At 39.3% G+C, this 20,193-nt stretch overlaps 2 protein-coding genes across 2 annotated transcripts; both read right to left on the bottom strand.

Annotated features, from left to right (window-relative positions):
- Positions 1 to 1,301: 1,301 nt before the first annotated feature.
- LOC308100561 (calcium homeostasis modulator protein 2-like) lies at positions 1,302 to 9,899 on the bottom strand (the record flags this gene model as incomplete). Its single annotated transcript, XM_080449629.1, has 3 exons — positions 1,302 to 1,748; positions 3,226 to 3,822; positions 9,750 to 9,899. 3 exons carry the CDS (start codon positions 9,897 to 9,899, stop codon positions 1,302 to 1,304), a joined length of 1,194 nt encoding a protein of 397 aa, XP_080305755.1.
- Positions 9,900 to 12,294: 2,395 nt separating this feature from the next.
- LOC308100386 (calcium homeostasis modulator protein 2-like) lies at positions 12,295 to 14,848 on the bottom strand. The gene is made up of 2 exons (XM_080449412.1): positions 14,125 to 14,848; positions 12,295 to 12,712 (listed from the first exon to the last, which is right to left on the bottom strand). The coding sequence occupies exons 1-2, from the start codon at positions 14,659 to 14,661 to the stop codon at positions 12,299 to 12,301; spliced, it is 951 nt and encodes a 316-aa protein (XP_080305538.1). The 5' UTR covers positions 14,662 to 14,848; the 3' UTR covers positions 12,295 to 12,298.
- Positions 14,849 to 20,193: the final 5,345 nt, after the last annotated feature.

Below are 20,193 nucleotides of genomic sequence, written 5' to 3'. Positions count from 1 at the left end.
TAACTAAACATTTACTGTACATTTTCTGAGGATGCCTGACAAACTTGAGCTAATTTTCTTACACATCACACTTATGGGTGCACTGGAAACAATATACAATGTCAGAACACAACAGTAGAGAACCTATAGAAACCATGTTGCAGCTACACCTGCTGGCTTATATATAGAAGTGCAGGGTTTTCATTGACCATTTAGCAAAAATCATTCAAACTCAACAGAGAAACCAAAATTGGAATTCAAGGCATATTACCATATAGTATCGTTTCCCCCATTATCCCATTATCTTCTGGTAACAGTCATTAGATTGGCATTTGCTGATAATGATATGATAGACCAAGGTTTACTGTTGTTTGTAGATAAGGTTTGTACATAGAACAATTCACCTAAATGAAAAGCACAGCATCACTTAAACAAGTGAAAATACAATGACAGAAAATAATTACTTCAACAGAAGTTTACAATTGAAATCACAACAATAATTTCATGTGCGATTGTGCATACAAATATCAAGAGGTAAACAACTGTTGTCCTTGTATTCATCCATGCCAAGCTTCAGTACTGCTTCACATGTTGTTGGTTGATGGTGCACCAGATTTAACGAGACATGCAGGGTTCCATTTGTAAAAAGAACAAAAACCGGAAGGGTATGGGGAACAGCTTTTTTACTCACTTAAGCCTATATTATACCTCTATGACTTAAGCCCTATAGTGCGTACCAAAAAATCCTGAAGGGGGCGTCAACAAGTGTTATTTGGTAGCGTGGACATCTTTGGGGGGTATAAACTTATTTTAACTCTATGGGTATAAACCAGTTTGACTTAACAACACTCAACAGACATGTCACTGTGTCTTACCCAATTAACAGTTTCAGCAGCAGTGAGATTGTCAATGACACTGAATATCACATGTAATTATCACAATGGCTCCCAAACTGTGGAATCTTCTCCCCATTGTAGTCAGAAATGCAGACTCATTCCAAATTTTTCCAGACTTATTCAGATCTAGCACTTCTAAGTTAGGCCTACTAGCATCTGTTAAATGCCTAATTTGTAAATTGTAATTGTAGTTTTTTTTGGACAACTAAGTCTTTTTTTCTTTTTTTCTTTCTTTGTTGTTGTCACCACATAGTGACAACAACAAAGACAATATCAAACCTTACATTTCTTTGACATCTGCTCACAGACAGAAATATCTAATTTACTTTTACCTACTAGGAGTTCTTCAGACAGGAGTCAGGCAGGGCCGGATTACCCATAGGCCGTTGGGGGCGACTTGAGGTCGCCCTGGGGCACCACATAGTGCTAATCTTGCCCTGGAGTCAGGAGACTACAGCTGAACACATCCTTGTCCTCCTTGTCCATGGCATCCATGTTGTTCTCCAGGTTGTACTGGGCCCACTTGTTCAGCCTGCTGTACAGGGGTAATCTGTTCTTCTCCCTGTAGAGGTAGACACCGGTCACACGGTTCCAGTCGGTGCTGGGGATGGGACAGACACTCTGCTGGTGCTCGGAAAACAACTCCATCTCCTCCTTCCCCAGCGCCACAAAGCCATAAAAGTTTTTGACATTCTTGGCGGCCATGAGGCGGGCGTGCACTTCACCCGTGCGCTCGAAGAGGTCTTTCTCGCTGGAGCGAAACTTTGACCAGTAGTATTCTTGCTGGTAGCCCAGTGGAGAGGTGCAGCGGTTGGCACACATTGACATGAACACCATCAGAGATATTACTGCCACCATCAGCCAACCTATCAGCTGGAAGGAACAGAAGTTGATAAGGATACTGATTTAAACCATTCAACATGATCAGGCAAGATTAGGTCAGAGTCACATGATAGTGGAATACAATTATGTATTCTAAGCAATTTCCAATCAAAATGCTAATGTATTATAATGTAATATCTTCTACATCTACAGGTGCAGACAGAGTGTCCCAGATGCTGCCATGTTTGACCCAGCCCCATTTGGAACCTCTCCCTCCGCTACCGTTCCGAGATGAGGTCCCACGCAGCTCGTGCCGTTTGAGCAGGACATTTTTGAATATTTTCCACTATGCATGATACTTAGCCTACCCTTTTCCGCACATCGTATACAAAAAGTAAAGGTATTCTGCCCTGCTCTCAGATGTTTTACCTTCTTGCGGCAAAGAAAAATCAAACTGACGGGTTGAAATAAGCGTTTAAATCGCTTAAAATGTCAGCCTGTGGCCATGTTTACCAATGCAATCTTACAGGAGCAGTACTGCTTATGCGGACGGGGGTTGACTGGCCACAGTCTGACTCTGACATTTTAAGCGATTTAAACACTTGTTCCAACCCGTCATTTAGATTTTTCTTTTCCGCTAAAAGTTAAAACTTCTGAGAGCAGTGCAGAAAACCTTTACTTTTTGGATAAGATGTGTGGAAAAGGGTAAGTATCATGTAATGTGGAAAATATTCGAAAATGTCCTGCTCTAAAGGAACCTCATCTCTGAGCTATATAGCGGAGGGAGAGGTTCCGATTGGAGCTATGTTTGACCATGCAATGGAGTGAGACAAGAAGTAGAGGTTAGAGAGGAGATGAAGGCATGCAACAAGTGTTGCGATTAGGTGTGTGTAAGGGCGGCAGTTGGACTAACTGGCTGAGATAACAAGATACCTAGAAGATGCTCCCCATCACAAGGCACTTGGTCCGCCTGCACAGTCTTACTTTGATATAAGCTAAAACCCAGACTAAGGTGTCAGGGGGAGATGTTTTCTTGCTACACAGGGGACGTGATTTTTCCAGTTTTTTTTGTGTGTGTGCCTCATAGCTAACTGCATGAACTCCTCAGTACATGTCATACTGTATATTCAGACAATGAATTCAGAAGTTATGCAAAAGAGCATAAAACTAATATTCCACTATCTTACTTTCATACTTCAGCAAGCACAGTTATCGCCATGGAATTTTCAACTTATTGTGCATTTTTTACCTTTATGGCTCTACATACAATACTCTTCCATGTTTACAAAACCACTCAGGAGATGGAATTAATGACAACTTAAGCCCTATTTCAAAAATAGCTAAAGTTGCTGATCTACAAGCTCACAATGTGTCGCAGCTTCTAAATCTGCTATTTTTGATTGGAGAAATGTTAGAAATGTTACAATTGTTTTTTTAATAGATATCTTTGTATTTGTTTTGTACATGGCCAAAATAGGGATGCCATGGTTAATGTGGTTAACCATAGGAAATAATACCACTCCATTACCTGAGATTCATACTTCAGCCGTCGCTCAACTTCAGGACAAAAACCCTCAAGCTCTTTTATGACGCTTCCTTTGCAGGGGAATTTGGCCAGGACCTCTGAACTCTGGTTGGGTGGAAAGTCCTCTATGTCCGAAAGGTCAATAAACTCACTGAGGGCACATGTGTAGGCCTCACCCCGCAGCAGGGAGATGACCACCCATGTCATTGGGGCCACCACGGCCCGACCAATGATCGTCCCCTTCAGAGCGAAGGCTGCAGCCCCTGACAGCTTCTTGCACGTTCTGAGTCTGAACTCAGACACCAGGTCCCATGTGCTCCTGTTCGCCATGATCCCTATGAGGAACAGTGTCATCGCAGGGATGCCGATGGCTGCCAGACCGTAGCGGTAGTTCCTCCCTGGGGAACAGGGGCAGTGGAAGGCGAACACATTGTACGCGGTCTGGCTGGCCACGGTGCCCAGCGCGATAAGACCGTTGGAAATCATCATATCTTTGCTCTTGAAGAACAGGGACATGAACCTGAAGGCATAGGCAGCCATCTTCTTGGATCTTGAAGAAGTTGTGAGGTTTTGTGAGGTTTTCTCTCCCCAGAAGTCAGGCTACAGGGAGAGATGGGGGGTAAGACTGGGGTACTTTAAATTAGTCACAGAGTAGTTACAGACATTGGTATTTTAAACACCAATTTCTGTATACATGTGTAGTAGTGACTGGTTATGAATGAATGGATTCTGTTTTCTCGCAGATGTTTTGCAGTTTGTTAGAGTTAGAACATGCTTTCACTGTTGACTAAAACAGTAATAATCAAGCACAAAAAAAGCATGAAGGCATTCAACACTGAGTTTGACCCATAAAGAAACGAAGCATGTACACATAGCTCACGTAGTGGACACTTGACTGTGTGAGTATCCATAAACATTATACTCAGAAAAATCTGTTTGTTTACAAACATTGAAATATTCTGATGTGCTCTATAAATCACCAGAAGTGCAAGACAAACCTGCATTGCCAGGCTACAAAGCCCTAACCCCAGCATGAACATTAAAAGGATCCCTGATTAATAATCCCTTTATGCCATAATAAATACATATAATTGCCCTCTATAAGACCTTAAATATTTTAATCATTTTAGAAACAGTTCATCTTTTACTCAAAGGGGACGCCCGGCGCAAGTTGATGATGTAATTTGTCCATCTGTGGTCCAGTCCTAAAACATTTTGTTATATTATAAAGCCATAATAAGCATTTAATTAGTAGTTAATAAGGCACTTATGAAGTTCTTATAAGCTGCTTATTAACCTTATTATGTGTTATTAATACTATATAAGTCTTGATAATAGCATTGTTAATATTTTTGACATTTGTAAGCAGTTATATGACACTTGCTAACAGTTTCTAGACTGCTTAAAGGGATAGTTCACTTTCAAACACTTTTGGGGTGATTGTAATGGCTACTCTGGCTTTTGTGTGCACCCCAGGCAGTATTTAAGTTTCTAGGTTCAGTGTTTTGATATTTGATATTCATTTTATCTTACACGCCCCCTTCCTTTATGAACCCATTTTGACTGCAAACTCCATTTTAACCATGTTAGATTAATTGAAAACACACATTCTTGATTTTGGTGACTGATATTGTCCTTCTAATGCTTGTTTTTTGTTTTTCATTTTCAAAACAAATATATAAAAATAATATAAAAACTATGCCATTTTGAATTATCATGTATTAAGGCATATAAGGTTTATTACCCAGGGATACCAAAAACTATGCTTACCTTAAATAGCTATACCAATATGAACATACATTGTCTTTTGACTAAACAGCCGCAAATAATACGATAAACAAATACAATGGCAAATTTTACCTTGTAAGTAGTCGGCCAGGAATGAAGACAGTAGATGGCATTTGCAGGACACACAAGACAGTGAGTGAATGACAAACCTCAAGCATTTAAATACAAAAAGCAGAGGTAGGCGAGTGTGCCTTTGGACGATTCATGGGATGTCGTCAGTCGTGCCCCACCCCCCCCAATAGGGGATGGGTCATTTTATAGATTTAGATTATTATCACAAAACATAGCCTACTACTATAACCACTTCAGCCCTATATACATTTCGGCCATTTGAAAATAGCCGATCTAAAATCTCACAATGCGTCAAGATGTGGTGCATTGTGAGCTTGTAGATATGCCATTTTCAAAAGATGTGTATACATTTTATATTTGAAAACTTGTGAAATGGGACATTCTGCATTATGAGTACTTTCTACTTTTGGTACTTTAAGTGCATTTTTGATACTAATACTTGTGTACTTTTACTCAAGTAAATTTAGAATTCCGGACTTTTACTTGTAAAAAAGTATTTCTACATTGCAGTTGATACTTTTACTTAAGTAAAAAAAACGTGCAATATTTGCCTCTGAGAGTGGAGTAGAAGTAAATGTATTGGAAATACTCCAGTAAAGTAAAAAAAGACCTCATATTTGTACTTAAGTACAGTACTTGAGTAAATGTACTTAGTTACTGTCCACCACTGTCTGTGGGTCTTTCTGTAAATTTTTCACATGTATGAATTGAATTGTTTAAGTTTTGCTGAAATAGAAGTAAAAGTATTGAAAATTGGAAATACACCAGTAAAGTAAAACTACCTCAAATGTAGAAACACTATTTGGGCACGGTCACACCGCACTTTTATTTTAGCTATGGCCTATGGGGCGGAATCTGCCAATGCTTTTTTTAATGAGAATCGCGTGGTTTGATGGTCTTGCGCATCTTTCTGCGTGTCGCGCACACCTTGCGTTTATGAGCTCTATACGCCTGCTGGTATACTTGCCATACCATACTGGCTGCAAAAAAACTGTGGCTTCGCACAACCTGAAAAACAACCTGAAAACTTTCAGGTTGTTTTTCTTTCGTTTTCTGCCTCACCCAGTTTAAAAACAACAAAAAAACTTGATTTAATTTCGTCCCAGCTCTCAAGACCTGCAGAACAGCATTCTCTAACCATTCGACTATGGCCGCCCAACCTGACCTGTTACGAGGAATGACCAATAGACGCTGGACAGCTGACCTTAGGGTCCTGCTGGGCACATAATATTGTTGTAGCAGGTCAGTGAAGGGTCCTGGACATCACCATATGCTTCAAAATGAGGCTCTACTGGCAGCAGTGGTGGACCAAAGTACTCAACCCAGTACTTGAGTCAAAGTATAGATACTCCTGGTGAAACATTACTACAAATGAAAGTATTCAAAAGTACATTTTATTTTTAATATCAAAGCATGCTGTATTTAAATGTAGACACTTTCCAAGAAAATAAAATATGAATAATAGTGAAGATAGCAAATCTACAAGCTCACTGCGATGCGTTGTGAGCTTGTAGATCTTCTATTTTCTTTTTTTTAAAATAGGGTTTAAAAAGGTGGTGCCATGGTTTTGCACTTTTTCTGTTTTTCATGTGTCTACGAGGTTGATAGAACTTCATTAAGCCCCCTGGTGGTGTCTTTATGGTATTTTATGTCTTCTCTGACTATTTTGAGTTTCTACCTGGAGGCTGAAACCTTGAGGGTCAAACGTGCCAATAGAGAAACAGCGCTTTAGTGACATAGTAAAAACATACCCTCCCCCTCATTATCATAACACAACAGGTGTGGGCATGAGGAGGAGGAGGGACTAGGACAGGTGGGTGGTGCTAAGGTGGTGGAGGAGGTGCTAAGGTGAGAACCAGGTATACTTAATGAACTGGAGGCGTGTCCATATAAAAACATAATTTTAACAATTTCTGTAAATTTTTTTGAAAAAAATCTTCCTCCTAGTATAACCATAATACCTGATGATTATGTTTTAGGGGGGGGGATCACTGAAAATCACGGCACCCCGTCTTTAAGTGTCAAAATGTCCCCGAGCAAGACACTTAACCCCGAACTGCATTCCAGGTATGGAATGCCCTTCCACAGGTTTTGAGAGCTGCAGCCTCTGTGGACATTTTTAAGAACCACTTGTGGAATGTCTTTGAATTTTATGTGTGTGTGTGTGTTTTTGTTGTTTTTAATCATTTGAATATTTCATGCTGTGTTTTTATTTATATTGTAAATATACTTTGTGAGTTCTCTCTGTGAGAAGTGTTATATACTGTACAAATACAATGTACATACTTAATTACTTACTTCACCACACCACACGTTCATAAGAGTTGTTGAACATGTTTCCCCAGGCAGGTTATGTCATTTGTTAATGAGGTAATCAAATGTGGCACTGCCCTGGCTATGACAACATTAGAGACTATGGATGATGATGGTGCTGTTGTTCCCCAAATGGAAGGAACGTTTTAAGCCTAGCCTGCTCTTAAACTAACGGTGTCTGCCTCCTGGACCAAACCTCAACGATGGTTCCACAGGAGAGGAGCCTGATAGTTGAAAGTTCTCTCTAGTTTGAGATTCCAGGAGCCACACAGTAAGCCTTCAAAGCCTACTGGGAATGCAGGGACGCACACATGTGTGTACTCACACTCACTCAAACGCACACACACACACACACACACACACACACACACACACACACACACACACACACACACACACACACACACACACACACACACACACACACACACACACACACACACATACACACACACACCACACACAAACACACACACACACACACACACACACACACACACACACACACACACACACACACACACACACACAGACACACACACACACACACACACACACACACACACACACACACACACACACACACACACGCACACACACACACACACACGCACACACACACACACACGCACACACACGCGCACACACACGCGCACACACACTCGCACACACACACACACACATAGACACTCACACACACAAGTACAAATAGGGGAAGGGTTTATTGTGTGGGAAAATATAAAAACATTGATCTTTTTGATCTTTTTGACAACAGTGTTCTCAACTTTTATGTCAAGAAAGAATGTGGAACTGTAATTAATTGAATAAGAATACATAATACATTAAGTGTGTATAGATTAGGTAGATGTTAACTAAATCTGCAAACATTCAGATAGACAGGCCTTGGTCAGGTAGCTAAACTGTTGTGCGTTATATATAATCTCCCTACCTCAACATGTAATTGTTTTTAACTTACAAATGTTCTGTTATGGTTTATTTTGTTGTTTCAGTGTTTTATACATGTATGTGCCTTAATTGTTGATTTTTGTATATGTAATCTCGTCAGCATTGCAAATGAGGGTAAACCTCAATGCTCTTTTCGAGAATAAATAAAGGTTTCAATCAATCAATCAATATTGTTTCCTCAGTATTAGCTGTGTTGGGTCCTGACCGTCCTGTTCATTCTATTCTATTCTATTCAAGCTACACAAAGTACACTCTGAAAGAATAATGTTAGTCAAAGAAGGAAAATAAAAAGTTTAAAACAGTAAATATAACAGAAACATATACTCAAAGCTCTCTAACTAAACTAAATTTACAGTACATTTTCTGAGGATGCCTGACAAACTCATTTTCTTACACATCACACTTATGGGTGCACTGGAAACAATATACAATGTCAGAACACAGTAGAGAACCTATAGAAACGATGCTGCAGCATATAGAAGTGCAGGATTTTCATTGACCATTTAGCAAAAATCATTCAAACTCAACAGAGAAACCAAAAATGGAATTCAAGGCATATTATTATATATTGTTTCCCCCATAAGGATAATTCCTTTTAACAGGACGTTCATGAAAGTCCTTGCGGGCTTGTTTCCAATGAGGGCCTGTGAGCAATTAGGGGTGAAGAGTCTTGCTCAGGGACAAATTTCATTTCATCGACACATATGCTGGCGTGGCCTGGAATCGTACCTGGGGCAATCAGGGCCTCTGGCTCCCTAGGCGGGCTCACTAACCACTCAGCTATGGCCGCCCCATTATCTTCTGGTAACAGTCAATATATTGGCATTTGCTGATAATGATATGATAGACCAAGGTTTGCAGTTGTTTGTAGATAAGGTTTGTACATAGAACAATTCAGCTAAATGAAAAGCACAGCATCACTTAAACAAGTAAAAATACAATGACAGAAAATGATTACTGTAAAACAGAAGCTTACAATTGAAATCACAACAATAATTTCATGTGCGTTTGTGCGTACAAATATCAAGAGGTAAACAACTGTTGTCCCTGTATTCATCCATGCCAAGCTTCAGTACTGCTTCACAAGTTGTTGGTTGATGGTGCACCTGATTTAACGATTGCAGGGTTCCATTTGTAAAAAAAAAATAAGGAAAAAAAGAACGGAGGGTATGGGGAGCATCTTTCTTACTCACTTAAGCCCTATATAGTTTGTTGTATGACAGTTAACAAAAATAACCAATCTACAAGCTTGTAGATCGGTTATTTTAGCTGCTTTTGAAATTAAGAAGACTTTTTGTACATACATACATTTAAATTAGTTAGTGTAAATGGTGATATGATCAAACATATCCAACAGTGTAGTACGTTTCCCAAAAGGAAATGCATACCGGTATATTTATTTCAGTCTGACCGGTCACACGGTTCCAGTCGGTGCTGGAGATGGGACGGACACTCTGCTGGTGCTCGGCAAGCAACTCCATCTCCTCCTTCCCCAGCACCACAAAGCCGTAAAAGCTTTTTACATTCTCGGCGGCCATGAGGCCACTTCACCCGTGCGCTCGAAGAGGTTTTCTCGCTGGAGCGAAACTGGGACCAGTAGTATTTTTGCTGGTAGCCCAGTGGAGAGCAGCAGCGGTTGGCACACATCGACAGGAACACCATCAGAGATATTACTGCCACCATCAGCCAACCTATCAGCTGGAAGGAACAGAAGTTGATAAGGATACTGATTTAAACCATTCAACATGATCAGGCAAGATTAGGTCGGAGTTAAGCAATTTCTACCATCATTTGGCAATCAAAATGCTAATGTATTATAATGTAATATCTTCTGCAGGTGCTGTGGACCAGCCCAGGTGCAGACAGATGTGTCCCGGATGCTGCCATGTTGTTTGACCATGCATTGGAGCGAGACAGGAAGTAGAGGTTAGAGAGGAGATGATGACATGCAACAAGTGTTGCGATTAGGTGTGTGTAAGGGCGGCAGTTGGACTAACTGGCTGAGATAACAAGATGCATAGAAGATGCTCCCATCACAAGGCACTTGGTCCGCCTGCACAGTCTGTTTGACTTTGATATAACCTGAAACCCAGACTAAGGTGTCAGGGGTGACATGATGTTTTCTTGCTACACAGGGGACGTGATTTTCCAGTTTTTTTTGGTGTGTGCCTCATAACTAACTGCATGAACTCCTCACAACATGCCATACTGTATATTCAGAAAATGAATTCAGAAGTTATGAAAAAGAGCATAAAACTAATGACATTCCACTATCTTACTTTCATACTTCAGCAAGCACCGTTATCGCCATGGAATTTTCAACTTATTGTGCATTTTTTACATGCATGGCTCTACATACAATACTCTTCCATGTTTACAAAACCACTCAGGAGATGGAATTAATGACAACTTAAGCCCTATTTAAAAAATAGCTAAAGTTGCTGATCTACAAGCTCACAATGTGTCGCATTGTGACATGTTGTGAGCTTCTAAATCTGCTATTTTTGATTGGAGATATGTTAGAAATGTTTCAATTGTTTTTTTAATTGATTTTTAAAAACTTTTGTTGAATGACATGCCCAAAATAGGGATGCCATGGTTAATGTGGTTAACCATAGGAAATATACCACTCCACTACCCGAGATTCATACTTCAGTCGTCGCTCAACTTCAGGACAAAAACCCTCAAGCTCTTTTATGACGCTTCCTTTGCAGGGGAATTTGTCCTGGACAGTGAAGGGTCCTGGACATCACTATATGCTTCAAAATGAGGCTCTACTGGCAGCAGTGGTGGACCAAAGTACTCAACCCAGTACTTGAGTCAAAGTAGATACTCCTGGTGAAACATTACTCAACTACAAATGAAAGTATTCAAAAGTACATTTTCTTTTTAATATCAAAGCAAGCTGTATTTAAATGTAGACACTTTCCAAGAAAAAAAAAATATTTTTCAGAAATGTAAATAAAATATAAATAATAGTGAATATAGCAGCTCTACAAGCTCACTGCGATGCGTTGTGAGCTTGTAGATCTTCTATATATTTAAAAAAAAATAGGGTTTAAGTGTCAAAATGTCCCAGAGCAAGACACTTAACCCCTAACTGCATTCCACGTATGGAATGCCTTTCCACAGGTTTTGAGAGCTGCAGCCTCTGTGGACATTTTTAAGAATCACTTGTGGAATGTCTTAGAATTTGATGTGTGTGCTTTTGTTGTTTTTAATCATTTGAATGTTTCATGCTGTGTTTTTATTTATATTGTATGTAAAGCATTTTGTGAGTTCTCTCTGTGAGAAGTGTTATGTACTGTACAAATACAATGTACATACTTACTTACTTCACCACACCACACGTTCATAAGAGTTGTTGAACATGTTTCCACAGGCAAGTCATGTCATTTGTTAATGAGGTAATCAAAACGTGGCACTGCCCTGGCTATGACAAGTACAAAAAGGGGAAGGAATCACTTGTGGAATGTCTTAGAATTGTATGTGTGTGTTTTTGTTGTTTTTAATCATTTGAATGTTTCATGCTGTGTTTTTATTTATATTGTATGTAAAGCATTATGTGAGTTCTCTCTGTGAGAAGTGTTATGTACTGTACAAATACAATGTACATACTTACTTACTTCACCACACCACACGTTCATAAGAGTTGTTGAACATGTTTCCCCAGGCAGGTCATGTCATTTGTTAATGAGGTAATCAAACGTGGCACTGCCCTGGCTATGACAAGTACAAAAAGGGTTTATTGTGTGGAAAAATATAAAAACATTGATCTTTTTGATCTTTTTGACAACAGTGATCTCAACTTTTATGTCAAGAAAGAATGTGGAACTGTAATTACATGAATAAGAATACAACACATTAAGTGTGGATAGATTAGGTAGATGTTAACTAAATCTGCAAACATGCAGATAGACAGGCCTTGGTCAGGTAGCTAAACATCCTTGTCCTCCTTGTCCATGGCCTCTATGTTGTTCTCCATGTTGTACTGGGCCCACTTGTTCAGCCTGCTGTACAGGGGTAATCTGTTCTTCTCTCTGTAGAGGTAGACACCGGTCACACGGTTCCAGTCGGTGCTGGAGATGGGACGGACACTCTGCTGGTGCTCGGAAAGCAACTCCATCTCCTCCTTCCCCAGCGCCACAAAGCCATAAAAGTTTTTGACATTCTCGGCGGCCATGAGGCGGGCGTGCACTTCACCCGTGCGCTCGAAGAGGTCTTTCTCGCTGGAGCGAAACTGGGACCAGTAGTGTTCTTGCTGGTAGCCCAGTGGAGAGGTGCAGCGGTTGGCACACATTGACAGGAACACCATCAGAGATATTGCTGCCACCATCAGCCAACCTATCATCTGGAAGGAACAGAAGTTGATAAGGATACTGATTTAAACCATTCAACATGATCAGGCAAGATTAGGTCAGAGTCACATGATAGTGGAATAAAATTATGTATTCTAAGCAATTTCCAATCAAATTCCATGTATTATAATGTAATATCTTCTACATCTACAGGTGCTATGGACCAGCCCAGGTGCAGACAGAGTGTCCCGGATGCTGCCACATTTTTGAATATTTTCCACTATGCATGATACTTACCCTTTTCCGCACATTGTATCCAAAAAGTAAAGGTATTCTGCCCTGCTCTCAGATGTTTTACCTTCTTGCGGCAAAGAAAAATCTAACTGACGGGTTAAAATAAGCGTTTAAATTGCTTAAAATGTCAGCCTGTGGCCATGTTTCCCAATGCAATCTTACGGGAGCAGTACTGCGCATGCGGACGGGGGTTGACTGGCCACAGGCTGACTCTGACATTTTAAGCGATTTAAACACTTGTTCCAACCCGTCATTTAGATTTTTCTTTTCCGCTAAAAGTTAAAACTTCTGAGAGCAGTGCAGAAAACCTTTACTTTTTGGATAAGATGTGCGGAAAAGGGTAAGTATCATGTTTGTATAGTGGAAAATATTTGAAAATGTCCTGCTCTAAAGGAACCTCATCTCTGAGCTATATAGCGGAGGGAGAGGTTCCGATTGGAGCTATGTTTGACCATGCAATGGAGTGAGACAAGAAGTAGAGGTTAGAGAGGAGATGAAGGCATGCAACAAGTGTTGCGATTAGGTGTGTGTAAGGGCGGCAGTTGGACTAACTGGCTGAGATAACAAGATACCTAGAAGACGCTCCCATCACAAGGCACTTGGTCCGCCTGCACAGTCTTACTTTGATATAAGCTAAAACCCAGACTAAGGTGTCAGGGGGAGATGTTTTCTTGCTATACAGGGGGCGTGATTTTCCAGGTTTCTTTTTTGTGTGTGCCTCATAACTAACTGCATGAACTCCTCAGTACATGTCATACTGTATATTCAGACAATGAATTCAGAAGTTATGCAAAAGAGCATAAAACTAATAATATTCCACTATCTTACTTTCATACTTCAGCAAGCACAGTTATCGCCATGGATTTTTCAACTTATTGTGCATTTTTTACCTGCATGGCTCTACATACAATACTCTTCCATGTTTACAAAACCACTCAGGAGATGGAATTAATGACAACTAAGCCCTATTTCAAAAATAGCTAAAGTTGATGATCTACAAGCTCACAATGTGTCGCATGTTGTGAGCTTCTAAATCTGCTATTTTTGATTGGAGAAATGTTAGAAATGTTTCAATTGTTTTTTTAATAGATTTTTTTTTGGAATGACATGCCCAAAATAGGGATGCCATGGTTAATGTGGTTAACCATAGGAAATAATACCACTCCATTACCTGAGATTCATACTTCAGTCGTCGCTCAACTTCAGGACAAAAACCCTCAAGCTCTTTTATGACGCTTCCTTTGCAGGGGAATTTGGCCAGGACCTCTGAACCCTGGTTACGTGGAAAGCCCTCTATGTCCGCAAGATCAATAAACTCACTGAGGGCACATGTGTAGGCCTCACCCCGCAGCAGGGAGATGACCACCCATGTCACCGGGGCCACCACGGCCCGACCAATGATCGTCCCCTGCAGAGCGAAGGCTGCAGCCCCTGACACCGTCCTGCACGTTCTGAGTCTGAACTCAGACACCAGGTCCCATGTGTTCTTGTTCATCATGATCCCTATGAGGAACAGTGTCATCGCAGGGATGCCGATGGCTGCCAGACCGTAGCGGTAGTTCCTCCCTGGGGAACAGGGGCAGTGGAAGGCGAACACGTTGTACGCGGTCTGGCTGGCCACGGTGCCCAGCGCGATAAGAACGTTGGAAATCATCATATCTTTGCTCTTGAAGAACAGGGACATGAACCTGACGGCATAGGAAGCCATCTTCTTGGATCTTGAAGATCAACGAGGAAGTTGTGAGGTTTTCTCTCCCCAGAAGTCAGGCTACAGGGAGAGATGGGGGGTAAGACTGGGGTACTTTAAATTAGTCACAGAGTAGTTACAGACATTGGTATTTTAAACACCAATTTCTGTATAAATGTGTAGTAGTGACTGGTTATGAATGAATGGATTCTGTTTTCTCGCAGATGTTTTGCAGTTTGTTAGAGTTAGAACATGCTTTCACTGTTGACTAAAACAGTAATAATCGAGCGCAAAAAAGCATGAAGGCATTCAACACTGAGTTTGATCCATAAAGAAACAAAGCATGTACACATAGCTCACGTAGTGGACACTTGACTGTGTGAGTATCCATAAACATTATACTCAGAAATATCTGTTTGTTTACTAACATTTAAATATTCTGATGTGCTCTATAAATCACCAGAAGTGCAAGCCAAACCTGCATTGCCAGGCTACAAACATGGCTACAAAGCCCTAACCCCAGCATGAACATTAAAAGGATCCCTGACAGTAGTATAAGAGGACACCACTTTACCAAATCCTACCGCTAGGGGAAATAGTGGCGCTGTTGAGCACATTCCTGAAATTCCTCACATTCCTCACATTCCTCACATTCCTCACATTCTTGACATTCCACAGGCTAATATGTGTGACGTCACAGGTCACTTTCCAGTACCTGACCCTACCGCTAGGGGAAATAGTGGCGCTGTTGAGCACATTCCTGACATGTTTGACATTCCTCACATTCTTGGCATGTTTGACATTCTTGACATTCCATAATCCATAATTAATAATTTCAGATTGATTATTTCATTACTCAGTCAATTTAATTAAAATCGGTGATGTCACAGGGCACAGTGCAATACCAAAACCTACCCCTAGGGACTAACATGCTAAGCTAATATGCTAATATGCTAATATGCTAATAGCGTTAGCATGACATCACAATGAACAGTGCAGTACCAAAAAACCTACCCCTAGGGGGCTAACATGCTATGCTAATATGCTAATATGCTAATATGCTAATAGCGTTAGCATGACATCACAATGTACAGTGCAATACCAAAACCTACCCATAAGGGATAACATGCTAAGCTAATATGCTAATATGCTAATATGCTAATAGCGTTAGCATGATGTCACAATGCATAGTGCAATACCAAAACATAGGACCATCAGTGGTCCTTGATAGGGGTTCCAGGCGATCCCCAGTTAAATAATGAAGATTTGGTAACCAAATGGACCCTTATAGATCTTTCTCTATAAATCTATTTTTTTTTTCATTTGTTTTTCTACAAATGAATTAACACTAATTATATATAATATTCTTTGAACAGCGGCCGTAGCGTTGGTAGTTAAAGGTGGAGTCTGACTTAGCCCCCCATGGGGGGCCCAGAACATAGACTCGAGTTCAATGTAACAGAGGGGAGATGCTGTCCTATGGCTCTCGTCACTACCAGTATGACGCATGGTTTTAGAAAAGCAACATACACAGCCAAATTTCACAATTGCATGCTGGGTGATTATTTCCAACCAATGGGATCAAACCGTAGGGGAACAGTGTCAGTAACTTCTCTCACAGTGGCTGTGTTCACACCTATGGTGTTAGAGCTTGTTTTATTGGGGGCGCACAGCTGCAACCACACATAGTGTAGTTTTGTCTTGTTTTACTCCACTACAATTATTTTTAAAACTTAACTTGAAAAGTTACTATACACTTTGCAAATATAAAATGATTACATTATAAAACATACATTAACCACTATAGCCTTATTTTATATCTAGGCTATTAGAAAAATAGCTGATCTACAAGCTGAGGGCTTTTTCGCACGTACGTGTTAGAGCTTGTTTTATTGGGCCCACAGCAGTGTCTGAACGGGAGGTGTCATAATTAAAGCTAGTTAGAGGGGGGTGTCTCCCACTACCCCCCTCCCTCATAGAACACTATTGGTCATAGTTGGTACTGCACGCATACATACAATAATCTAGCAATCTCTCATTAATAATAAAATATGACTGCACATGTTTTATAAATCCTCATGTGTAGTTTATAATACGTATTATATGCCAAACATAGTGTTTTAAGTTGGTCTAAGTTTAAAATGTTGCTGTTTTTATTAAACTGGATCAGTAAATAACTCCAACCATGAACCAGCGACATTAATTTTATTGTGTTTTAATGTTACTCTTACAGTGTTACAGTGTTGTTATAAGGGTGGTACAGACACATTTTCAAAAATGCTCCGAAAATCAGCAGATCTACAAGCTCTGATGAGACAAGGGTTTTGTAATAAAAAACTAGGACAGGGGGATTCCACTAGCCCCATCCCTCCCTCCCATCATTGCTCTTACCCCATCCAATGGTTTTTCACACCTTTTTGCTAGAAGTTGGCTCTCGGAGGCTACCCATCTGTGTACACATGTCTGTCTGTCTGTCTGTCTGTCTGTCTGTCTGTCTGTCTGTCTGTCTGTCTGTCTGTCTGTCTGTCTGTCTGTCTGTTTGGATCTACTTATCTGTGAAGAGTAGGTGTCATAAAGTGCAATGAGGTGTCATAAAGTGTAATTTCATCTCTTGTGCTCTCTCTCTGTCTCTATGTCTCTCCTTTTCAATGCTAGTACGAGGTTACAGTAGTGTAGCCTTGTCCCCTTCTCAGGGGAGCAGCTTCAAGTGATGTGTATCACAATGTTTTATTGTGAGTTGGGTTGTCTGAGGTGTGAAGTGTGAAGTCAGTTTGGTTTGATGTGTTTTATCTTGTCATAATTTGTGTCTTATAATGTGTCTTGTGTTTTACAGAGCATCCTAGATTGTGTTTTTGAATAGTTTTTTCATTGAGTGTATCGTTACTCCCTGATCATGTGCAGGTATGTATACAAAAGTAGTTAGATATAGCATGGTACAGTTACAACAATGTTAGAGTGACAGTAATGGTAGAGTTAAAGTTATGTTAGAGTTAAAATATCGGCAGACTTACAGAAATGTTAGAGTTAAAGTTATGTTAGAGGCACAGTAATGTTAGAGTTAAAGTTATGTTAGAGTCACAGTATGTTAGAGTTACAGTATTGTTAGAGTTTTTGTCAGAGTTCAGTAACGTAAGAGTTACAATATTGGCTGAGTTGCAGTAATGGCAGAGTTACAGTATTTCTTAGAGTTGATGTAACGGTAGAGTTAAAGTTATGTTAGAGTTAAAATTATGGCCAAGTTAAGTTAGATGTCGGTAATGTTAGAGTTAAAATATCGGCAGACTTACAGAAATGTTAGAGTTAAAGTTATGTTAGAGGCACAGTAATGTTAGAGTTAAAGTTATGTTAGAGTCACAGTATGTTAGAGTTACAGTATTGTTAGAGTTTTTGTCAGAGTTCAGTAACGTAAGAGTTACAATATTGGCTGAGTTGCAGTAATGGCAGAGTTACAGTATTTGTTAGAGTTAAAGTTATGGTAGAATAAAAGTTATGCTAGAGGTCAGTAATGTTAGAGTTACAATATTGGTACAGCTAAAGTAATGTTAGAGTTAAAGTCATGGCAGAGTTACAATAATGTTAGAGTTAAAGTTATGTTAGAGTCACAATATGCTAGAGTTACAGTATTGTTAGAGTTTTTGTCAGAGTTCAGTATTGTAAGAGTTAAAATATCGGCAGACTTACAGAAATGTTAGAGTTAAAGTTATGTTAGAGGCACAGTAATGTTAGAGTTAAAGTTATGTTAGAGTCACAGTATGTTAGAGTTACAGTGTTGTTAGAGTTTTTGTCAGAGTTCAGTAATGGTACAGTTAAAGTAATGTTAGAGTTAAAGTTATGGTAGAGTTAAAGGCATGTATGAGTTAAAGTAATGTCAGAGTTAAAGTAATGTTATAGTTTTCTTAGAGTTGATGTAACGGTAGAGTTAAAGTTATGTTAGAGTTAAAATTATGGCCAAGTTATGCTAGATGTCAATAATGTTAGAGTTAAAATATCGGCAGACTTACAGAAATGTTAGAGTTAAAGTTATGTTAGAGTTAAAATTATGGCCAAGTTATGCTAGATGTCAGTAATGTTAGAGTTAAAATATAGGCAGACTTACAGAAATGTTAGAGTTAAAGTTATGTTAGAGGCACAGTAATGTTAGAGTTAAAGTTATGTTAGAGTCACAGTATGTTAGAGTTACAGTATTGTTAGAGTTTTTGTCAGAGTTCAGTAATGGTACAGTTATAGTAATGTTATAGTTTTCTTAGAGTTGATGTAACGGTAGAGTTAAAGTTATGTTAGAGTTAAAATTATGGCCAAGTTAAGCTAGATGTCGGTAATGTTAGAGTTAAAATATCGGCAGACTTACAGAAATGTTAGAGTTAAAGTTATGTTAGAGTCACAGTAATGTTAGAGTTAAAGTTATGTTAGAGTCACAGTATGTTAGAGTTACAGTATTGTTAGAGTTTTTGTCAGAGTTCAGTAACGTAAGAGTTACAATATTGGCTGAGTTGCAGTAATGGCAGAGTTACAGTATTTCTTAGAGTTGATGTAACGGTAGAGTTAAAGTTATGTTAGAGTTAAAATTATGGCCAAGTTAAGTTAGATGTCGGTAATGTTAGAGTTAAAATATCGGCAGACTTACAGAAATGTTAGAGTTAAAGTTATGTTAGAGGCACAGTAATGTTAGAGTTAAAGTTATGTTAGAGTCACAGTATGTTAGAGTTACAGTATTGTTAGAGTTTTTGTCAGAGTTCAGTAACGTAAGAGTTACAATATTGGCTGAGTTGCAGTAATGGCAGAGTTACAGTATTTGTTAGAGTTAAAGTTATGGTAGAATAAAAGTTATGCTAGAGGTCAGTAATGTTAGAGTTACAATATTGGTACAGCTAAAGTAATGTTAGAGTTAAAGTCATGGCAGAGTTACAATAATGTTAGAGTTAAAGTTATGTTAGAGTCACAATATGCTAGAGTTACAGTATTGTTAGAGTTTTTGTCAGAGTTCAGTATTGTAAGAGTTAAAATATCGGCAGACTTACAGAAATGTTAGAGTTAAAGTTATGTTAGAGGCACAGTAATGTTAGAGTTAAAGTTATGTTAGAGTCACAGTATGTTAGAGTTACAGTGTTGTTAGAGTTTTTGTCAGAGTTCAGTAATGGTACAGTTAAAGTAATGTTAGAGTTAAAGTTATGGTAGAGTTAAAGGCATGTATGAGTTAAAGTAATGTCAGAGTTAAAGTAATGTTATAGTTTTCTTAGAGTTGATGTAACGGTAGAGTTAAAGTTATGTTAGAGTTAAAATTATGGCCAAGTTATGCTAGATGTCAATAATGTTAGAGTTAAAATATCGGCAGACTTACAGAAATGTTAGAGTTAAAGTTATGTTAGAGTTAAAATTATGGCCAAGTTATGCTAGATGTCAGTAATGTTAGAGTTAAAATATAGGCAGACTTACAGAAATGTTAGAGTTAAAGTTATGTTAGAGGCACAGTAATGTTAGAGTTAAAGTTATGTTAGAGTCACAGTATGTTAGAGTTACAGTATTGTTAGAGTTTTTGTCAGAGTTCACTAACGT

This window comes from Gymnoscopelus braueri, assembly GCF_963280865.1.
Source record: "Gymnoscopelus braueri genome assembly, chromosome: 14".
NCBI lineage: Eukaryota > Metazoa > Chordata > Actinopteri > Myctophiformes > Myctophidae > Gymnoscopelus > Gymnoscopelus braueri.
Note: the sequence above shows the minus strand (reverse complement) of the source record. Positions and strands in the feature narration are given on the sequence as shown.

Bases quoted from the DNA above. Each gene is read 5' to 3' on its own strand.
- LOC308100386 (XM_080449412.1), bottom strand. From the start codon at position 14,661: ATGGCTTCCTATGCCGTCAGGTTCATGTCCCTGTTCTTCAAGAGCAAA. The intron at 12,713-14,124 runs GTAATGGAGTGG...TGTTCCTTCCAG, and splicing joins GACTGAAGTATGAATCTCAG to ATGATAGGTTGGCTGATGGT.